This window comes from Apaloderma vittatum, unplaced genomic scaffold (genome assembly GCF_000703405.1).
Source record: "Apaloderma vittatum isolate BGI_N311 unplaced genomic scaffold, ASM70340v1 scaffold16653, whole genome shotgun sequence".
In the NCBI taxonomy this organism is placed as follows: domain Eukaryota; kingdom Metazoa; phylum Chordata; class Aves; order Trogoniformes; family Trogonidae; genus Apaloderma; species Apaloderma vittatum.
The window spans coordinates 4044-13226 of record NW_009708789.1 but is presented as its reverse complement, the minus strand read 5'-3'; the positions used below and the strand labels follow the sequence as shown (position 1 = coordinate 13226).

At 53.9% G+C, this 9183-nt stretch overlaps 1 protein-coding gene across 1 annotated transcript; it reads right to left on the bottom strand.

Moving 5' to 3' along the window:
• Window positions 1-7819: 7819 nt before the first annotated feature.
• On the bottom strand, window positions 7820-8532 carry LOC104271873 (serine/threonine-protein kinase 35; the record flags this gene model as incomplete). The annotated part of the gene is made up of 1 exon (XM_009866686.1): window positions 7820-8532. A coding segment is annotated over one exon (713 nt), but the record flags the coding sequence as incomplete, so codon positions are not given.
• Between the last annotated feature and the right edge of the window lie 651 nt (window positions 8533-9183).

Genomic DNA, 9183 nt, shown 5'->3' with positions numbered 1-9183 from the left:
CCAGGAACCTTCCAGTGATGACCCAGGAAAGCTGGTGCCCACATGGAGCAGCTCCCACAGCCAGGGACAAGGGGGTCGGAGGGACCCTCCCCAGCACTCGGGCAGTTTGGGAGCGATGCTGGGTCAGACCAGCCTGTTCCCCAAACCCCCACACTGGGTGATTTAGCCTGGCGAGAAACGTTTGAGTTGGTGCAGAACCTGCAGGGTGGAGAAGAGGTGGTGCTTTACATCGCATTTACAGTGAGCAAAGTCTAAAGACCGTCAGCACGGGGTTAGCCCCAGAATATTAGTGTCACTCGAAACACAGGCAAGGAAATTGAGTGTTAACTGCTCAGTCTGAGGTTCCAATCCCTCTACCTGAGCTGTACTGTAACCAAACCTAAACAGCAGCATTGCCTTTTCCTTCCTGGAGACAGCCATCTAGCAAGAAAAAGTGTTTTGTGGAAGGCTAGAATCCAGCTTGTGAGCCATTTAGGCCAAACCTCCTCTCTCAAGAACGGTTCTTAATGACCGAGGATTGGCATTAAAGGGCTCAGAGCAGCAGATTGCTTTCTCGTGCATGCAGACGATGTCCTGAAACACGTACCTACAGGCTCGCCGTTGCCCTCTCTACAGAAAGACCGTAACAAACGTCACCAGTGAAATCCAGCTCAGGGAGGATGAAGGTCTGCCCATCGCAGCAGCAGACCCGCCTCGCCGAACGGTTTTCCAGCTTGTTTGTGCTACTCTATCCTAATGTCACAGCCCGGGCAGCACCCACCTGTTTAGAAGTCAGCCAGCTATGAAATCATTCAGCTGCTTGCAACATGTGGTCCGAGACACTTTTTCTGAAGAATTGGACTCCCGGTGTAAACCTAGCAATCCCCTAGGCAAAAGCAACAGCTTCAAACCCAAAGTTGTGCCCAGGCACACTCAGTGCCTGGCAGAAAACCTCACTGCCGGGCTGCCAATTCCCACCTCTTTACGGAACCAGATCTTCCCTACAAATATCTACCGAGTCCATGGCAGTACAGGATGCACAGGGAGGGCTGGGCAGAGGCAGCTCTGCCCTCTGGATCTTGTTTTAAAGTCTCGTGAGCACAACAGCTGCCAGCTTGTGCTCTTCTCTAGGCCCCCGCAGCCCCCTCCCGCAGCCCCAGAACACCTCCTCCCAACAAAACAAAGCAACACCCGAAGATTTCACATTGCCAGAGATCCTGCAGACCAGGGATCTTCTGTATCACCATCTTCCCTTCTCTATGACATCCCTCGTCGCATGTAAATAATGGAGATTATGGGTCCCTGGTAAAGAAACCTGCAAAAAAAACCAAGAAAGGAGAAAAGAGAGGTCAGGTATGTCAGGGGTTTTGTATACAGCCCCAAACACAACTGAGAACACCGATGATGAACCGCACCGTGTGGAGGGCACAAAGGTAACCGGATCGGTGCTGGAGTCATCTGGCTGCGGGATGGATGGGCTGGAGGACACCACTGCGGAAAGGACACCTGTTCCCACAGCCCTCTCGTTGCTCCCAGTTAGCCCGAGATGGGCTTTGCCACGTCTCCCTGCTTCGCGGTGCTTTTCTTATCAACCCAGGCACCACAGGTGTTGCTCTGTTTGCAGTCGCTGCCTTCTCAGGAGTGATTCAGAGGCTGCCGAGGTGGGCACACATCCAGCTGCCCCAGCGCGTGGCTGAGCTGGGACAGGCTGGCTGGGAGCTGAGCATCACCCCGCACGCCCCATCCCGCTCACAACGCGTGGTCCGAGATGCTTTTTCTAAAGAATTACACTCCCAGTGCAAACCTAGCAATGCCCTCAGCCCCATCGCATGGGGCTGTGCCAGCCCGGCTGGAACAAGGACGAGTGTCACCGCGGCAGAGCCCGGCCTTGAGTCTCCACGTGATGTGCCGATGAACGCTGGTGCCCGCTCCTTCACCGGGAACGGTGGGACGAGCCGTGACACCGGGACAGCCTGCCCCGCTCGCCCGCTGCGTCAGCAGCAGCTCGAGCTTCTCGAGTGGCTCTGCAAGAGGTGGTTAAAATCCATTTCAGTGCAAGTGAGTGCAGGCAGGATGGGTTCGCAGCGCAGCCGTGCTCGGCTGGCAGCAGCCGTGGGATGCTCAGTGCCAGGGATTCTAGGAAGAAAGGGCAAATCTCTGCTGCCCTGGACAAAGCCCAGCATCCCCCACGGCCTCTCCAGCACTGAGGGTGCTGCAACCTGGATCAAGATGAGTGTGTCGGGAATACACTGCATCCTGGATCAGGAATGTTTTTGCCAGCAGGAGCAGGGAGGTGATCATTCCCCTCTACTCTGCTTTAGTGAGGCCTCACCTCGAGTACTGTGTCCAGTTTTGGAGCCCTCACTACAAGAGGGACATTGAGGTGCTGGCGAGGGTGCAGTGTTGGGCTGCCAAGTTGGGAAAGGATTTGGAACATCTGGATCTGGGGCTGTTTAGCCTGGAGAAGAGGAGATTGAGAGGAGACCTCATTGCTCTCTACAACTATTTGAAAGCAGGCACTGGAACAGGCTGCCGAGGGAGCAGGAAGGGTGGATGGGTGGACATTGCCTTGAAGGGCATGGGTTAGTGGTGTTGATAGGGCTAGGAAAAGGTTGGACTTGATCTCAAAGGTCTCTTCCAGCCAAAACTGTTCTATGATTCTATCCACAGCCGTGGCACCACACTCTCCTGTCCTCCGAGCTCAGGGATGCACAAAGGCTCATAAAGTCACCAGCATTTTCCACTCAAGTTATTAGCCAGCAAATTCCCTGCGTCCTCTCCCACCAGGAACAAGCAAGGGGCTCTGCAGAGACACTGAACGGCGGCAACAGAGCAGCAGGAGAGACCTGCTGACGAAAAACTGCCACTGGCCAGCGAATTAGTCAAATCCCTTAACCCTAGGAAATCTCATTAAAGAAATCCATGTCCGAGGAACACATTTCTGAAGGAAGAGGCTGCCTCTGCCGCGCAGGGCAGAAGCCAGGGCCATGGGCACACTGCTTTTCAGAAGTTAACCAGCAGATGCCACCTTTGCAGGTTGCAATCGAGAGAAAAAAAGCCAAACAAAAAAGCCTTTCTGTTTGAGAAGGCCGGCTCGCCAGAGGCACCCAGTCATCAGGTCAGGGGCAATCACACAAGGAATTTTCTGGAAGATTTCTCCTGCGATGCAGCTTCATTAGCAAGTAGGGCAGCGTTTCTGTTCATGCTTCCCTGGAGTAGGAGCAATTTCAGGGAATTGCTTGAGCAGCCCCGAGCTCAGAGCTCTGAGACAGGAGAGCTCACTCCATTGACGCACATTGTTTCAGGGGGCTTGTTCAAGAGCTTTTAATCCCCCCACAGATGCCACTTAGAGTTTTAATCAGCTCGAATGTTCATTTGGCATCAGCAAGTTATGAGCCAGCAACCCTTGGAGTCCTCAGCCAGCACCTAAGGAAGATGACACGGACGCGTGGGTCAGGGCAGAGGAGGGAGGTGGCAATGAGGGAGAGAGAACCCAGCACCTTCTGGTGTTAATCACATTATTTCCCCCTGCCTGGGAACAGAGGGTACAAGGGCAGGGGGCTGAGAGCCTGCTTGAGCTCCAAAGTTCTTCCTCATGCTCCGTATGTCTATTTGTGACAGATCTCTTGGGAGTTTCCTTAAACCCAACTGCAATGACCTCCCCCAGGAGGGAGAGTGGGGGTGAGGAGACACTAATAGACCATTTCACGATCCAGTCCATCCTCAGGGCTTCACTTCTCCCCAGGTAGAGTCAACAGTGCCCAGAAAGGTGTCACCACTCCAGAAGGGGACCCTGAGACCCTGTACCTGCTGCTACGGCCAAGAAGAGGAACAGACCTTGCTCTTACTGTCCCATGGCTTTTGTCTGTGCAAAGATTTGACTGAAGTCAAAGCAAACAGGGTTTCAGAAATGGAACCACTACCCTTATCCATGACTCGTTCACCTGCTCCTGGCCAGCAGGGTCAGAGCATTTCCACCACCTGGTAAATCCTAGAACAGAATCACAGAATGATTTGTGTTGGAAGGGACCTCAAAGACCATCTAATTCCAACCCCCCTGCCATGGCAGGGACATCTCCCACTAGATCAAGTTGCTCGATGCCCCATCCAGCCTGGCCTTGAACACTTCCAGGGATGGAGCATCCACAACCTCCCTGGGCGACCTGTGCCAGAGCCTGACCACCCTCAGGGGTGGAGTTGAGTGGTACCAACAGACAAGCCCCAACCTGACGCAACAGCCGTGCTCACCGATAGCTCACAGAGATGCTGCTGACACACATCCGAGCCCTGCCCTCTGGGTCTGCAACTCTGGAGGGCAGCAGTTTATCAGCAGTGCTCAGCTGGGCACAGCACCAGAGAGCTCTTGCCAGGGCCGGACACCACCACACAGGGAGAGCCGATGAGCTCGCTCAGCATCAGCTCCCGTTGCGTTTTGAAAACACCGAGAGAACAATGCAAACACAAGCAGTTGCTTTCAGCTGAAAAACCAGACCTACTGTTTCATTCACGGTGAAAATATCACCAAATATCATCTACTAGGACACGCTGCCTTCCACACTGATGACAACTGCTGTGGTTTGATGTCCTATGTGAATTAGAACGATTGAGTTTCTTATGTAACTGTAGGTGCCTCGCTCCTCAGCAACGTGTCTAAGGGTTGCTCAATCCACACTTCCCAAGACTGGAGGGTCCCACTGAAGCAGTGTCCGTGGGAGTCCCCTCGCCTGCCCTGGGGAGCTTGGAGGGCAGCTACAAGAGAGGCAGGCAGAGAAAAAGATGTTCCCACGTTGCAGGAAAGGAGGAGAGGAGCCCCAGCCTTCCAGGTTGTGAAATACTCCTTTGGGTGTGGTGGGTCACAGGGCTGGGCTATCACAGGGCAGTCAAGAGGCCATCAGCAGGTACTTGGCCCAATCCAGCCACTCCCTAATCGTATTGGCAAGGTTTTTGTCCTCTTTGCCCAAAAGGCATGCTTTTGGGAACAGGCTTTAGATAAACTCCTTTGCAGAAGGTGGGGAATCAGCACAAGCGTTAGAATAAGAAGGAGAAGACCTTCCTTTTGCCCAGAGAACTGCAGCCCAGGGGAAAGCAGAAACCAAGCCACAACGCCTTCCTGGCTGAGAACTGATATTTAACATCTATATTTTGGAAGGGTAAACGAGCACAAAACCTGTGGACTGGCAGGTGCATGCAGCATCCGTAACAGAACTAAAGGCAAAGCTGCTGGGACATGAAGGGAAATGGGAAGAGGTCAGTGGCATGCCAGAGAATAAGGAAAAACCTGACTGCCTGGGTGAGGCAGGGTTACAGTTTTCCAGGTTACAATGTGAGCCAAGGGTGAGCAGGGCCTGAAACTGTCCTGGGGATGAAGAACTCACTGCAGGGACCCAGCAGTGCCAGGAGCTATGCGTCGGTACCACAGCTAGTTCTAAGAGGTTACTTGAGTTTCTCGGTCAACTTAAATTACCTGAGAGCAGAATTCAGGCCCTGCTCTAAATCCCATTTTAAGCTTCTCAAGCGGGTTTCCAATTTAAGATTCGCATTTAGTAACAGCCAGAGGTAGGCTGGCTTTGAACGCACAAGCACATAATGCATTAGGCAAAAAAAAAAAAAAAGGAAAAAACCCTATGGGAAACCACACCAAATACTCTGCTGCCCCATAAACGGGCCAGAGGAATCTCCCCAGCTCCCCACAGCACGATGCTCGGGGTTTGAGATCAACATATGGTCAGTGCCGGGCTCTTATCGGGGCCAAGCAGCCGTGCTACGTATGCCAGGTTGTGTTATATAAGTGCAACCATCTCTGCTGCAGCTGTGTCACCAACACGGGGCTGATCGGTGCAGACTCACGGGATGGAGAAAGGAGATGGGGAGGTGGGGGGGGATGTTGCAGAAGGCAGCTGGGTTTTAAGCAAACAGCCCCCGGGTAGGACTGTCCCCTCGGTGTTTGTTATCCCTGCATGTACTATTCTGCAGATCTGCGCAGGATGAATTTTCCCCGGAGGGCAGGGGCCGGTTGCATAACTCAGCAGCATCGCGTCAGCGGATCGCAGATGGCAACGAAATCCTGACCCGACCCTCCGCCAGGCAAAGGAGCCAGAGGAGACCCAACGCCTCACCCTGGGGCAGGAGGTGGGGTGCCCTGCTCTCGCCCCAGGATGTTAATCACACCCATCTTAAGGGCTCACATTTCTGTAGATTCACACTCCTCCACCCTAATACCCAGCCTGCACTTGCACTGGGACCAGTTCGGAGCCCCAGCCCCAGGTGGGAGCAGTTGCATCAATTACTTGCGCTGGAGATCTAACGAGTATTAAATATTTGGCGGAGAGGACAGTGCGTGGACCAGCTGGGACAAACCAGCAGAGACAGAATCAGACCGACCCCACGGGCCTTCCCATTTCTATATTCCTATTCCTCTGCAAACAGCACAAAGTTTTACCTGGGCACATGCACAGAGAGAGGACGGGCAACACACATCGCTTCATGTAAGCTCAGGAATCCTCCGGTGGGCAGCACTGAGAGGTTTTTAGCAAAACCTGCCAAAATGCCTCCACCCTCCCCCAGTGCCCCGCTGCTGGAGGCTCACTCTCCGGAGCAAGGCTCCAGACTGAAGGCTGGGTGTTCACTGAGGAGAGCAGCCAGTCTGTCCTTCTCTGCTCCGGTCTACCAGGATCTGAGTGGTTTCAGGGCGAGGGAAGGGCTGTGAGCCCGAGCTGCAATGCCAGCATGTGACACAGGCAGGCTGTCAGATGTCTCCTGTGACCAGCAAGCGTCGGGCAGCTCTGCGGGAGCTTGAGAAAGAACCTGGGCTGGAAGACATGGGCCTCGCCCCTGGTAATCTGTAATTTTTCAGTTTCACTGAAGTGTTTGGCCAGAGGAATCCCTGGTAACAGCTCCTGTTTACAGGAGCCTCCAAGCCCTTCTGTGTCGCTGGTTAATGCCATCGTCAGCTTGCTTGTGTCCCTGGGGGTCCTTTCAGACCACGTGTGAACACCCAGACCTCAGGACCAGGACCTTCTGAGCTCGGGGCTATTTTGGAACCAAGCTGAGGGCAGGGGCAGAAGAGAGGGGACTCTGCTCGAGCGGAGCTGAGCGCAGTGTGAGCACAATGTTTTTGTAAGTTTCCTTCCTGAGCAGATGCGGGTCTACAAACCGAGACATTGGAGACCAAAGCATCCTACCAGGTCTGGGCAACCAGAGTTCACACCAAAGGGAAGTCCTGCCTTTAGCAAGGAAACGAAACAAGACAGACCAAAAGACAGGCCCACGTGCCTGGTACGTGAAAGCAAAGAGCTTCATCTGTGCCAAGAGGGACCTGCTGGTCTGCTCGGAGCCTGCTCGCTGAGCCCCGAGGTGCTCTGTCTGAGAGAAAGGGGACTGTGCTAGACAGCGAGGTGCTCCCAGAGCTAACAGCAGAAATTACGCTACAGAGCAGAGGAGGAAGAACTGGCAGCTCCTTCCCTGGCCCTAGGAGGGATGGATGTACCCAAAGCTGATGTCACAGTGCTCGCAGATCTTTCTGCTGTGCACTAGCCTGTCTCAGGGCCTCCTGCCCAGCCCTGCCAGCTCTGCTGGGCCTTTGGACGGCAGCAGGACATGCTGCTGCTAATTCTGTTTCCCACCTCTACTTTATTTTGCAGTAGAATCAGTGGGGAAAAAAACTCAGAAGCAGTGCTCTGATGAGTCACTATAGAAATAGCTCTGAGAACATAAAAGACTCCTTTGTGTCACTACAAAGTGCATTATCAGGCTGGTAGGGCAGACAGAATAATACAAAAAAACCCCAAAACCTGCGGATCACTTACCCAGTTGCAAAGCACAGCGGTGCCCTGCCCTGAATTTAAGCAGCACATGTAACCTGGTCCATTCTGGTTTCAAGCTCAAAGGCATCAGGTCGATCCTGTGGGTTAGCAGCCAACATGTCTTTCAAGAGCTGCTTGATCCCCTCAGACATGGAAGTCCTGCGTTTCTGAGGGATGTGCAGCTCCATCTTTGGGTTTTCTAGCAGCGCTTCCCCAACGGGCACAATCTCAGTCCCCTGCTTGATGTAGGTCCCTAGCAGCTCCTTCTTGGTCTCTGCATCAATGAAGGTTATCCTCTCAATCATGGCCCAGATGATGATGCCGAGGGCGAAGATGTCGGCCTTGGCGGTGTAGTGTCCCTCCCAGACCTCGGGCGCCATATAGAAATCGGAGCCGCAAGCCGAAGACAGCCAGTACTTGTTCACATTCACATTTTTGTTCTCGTGCCCGCCCTCCTTGCCCCGAGCAGTCAGGCCGGCACAGACCTTGCTCAGCCCGAAGTCGGCCACCTTGAGCACAGGGGTGCCTGACTTTTCAGTTATCAGGATGTTGTCTGGTTTCAGGTCCCGGTGGACAATGTGGTTCTTGTGCAGGAAGGCGATGGCGCTGGTCAGCTGCAGCATGAAGCTCTTGTTCGTTGCCGGGTCGGGTCTTCGTGAGAGCACGTACTGGTTGAGGTCTCCCCCTTCGCAGAACTCCATGACAAACCACAGGTAGCAAGGCTCCTCCGCGTGGCCCAGGACCCTCTCACCTAACCGAAAGGGACAAAAGCAAGAGTGGGTCTTTCAGGCACGTTACAAAACATCCACACTAATCCGGCACAGGCAAGGAACGGGGTTTGTTTATCACAGAACAGCTCAGGTTGGAAGGACCTTAGAGATCATCTGATCCAAGCTCCCTGCCATGGGCAGGGATGCCCTTTAACCAGCCCAGGTTGCTCAAGGGGCCGTGAGCAACTCCAGTAAAGGGGCGGCCCCAGCCTCTCTGGGCAATCTGTTCCAGGGTCTTGCCACCCTCACACTGAAGAATTTCTTCCTAAGATCCAACCTAAACCTCTTCTCCTTCAGTTTAAATCCATTTCCCCTTACCCTAATGCTGGACACTTTTGTAGAAAATCCCTTCCCAGCCTTCCTGGAGGCTCCTTTCAGGTATTGGCAGGCAGTGATAAGGTCCACCCGGAGTCTTCTCTTCTCCAGGCTGAACAATCCCAGCTCCCTCAGCCTGGCCTCGTAGCAGAGCTGCTCCAGCCCCTGCATCATCCCTGTGGCCTCCTTCAACAGATCCACGTCCCTCTTATGGTGGAGAGACCAGAACCGGACACAGTGGGTAGCAAAGGCCTTAGGAATGCGAGCGGCACCTCGCAGGCTGCAGGGTGCCAGCGGCGACACTGCCACTGCTGTGG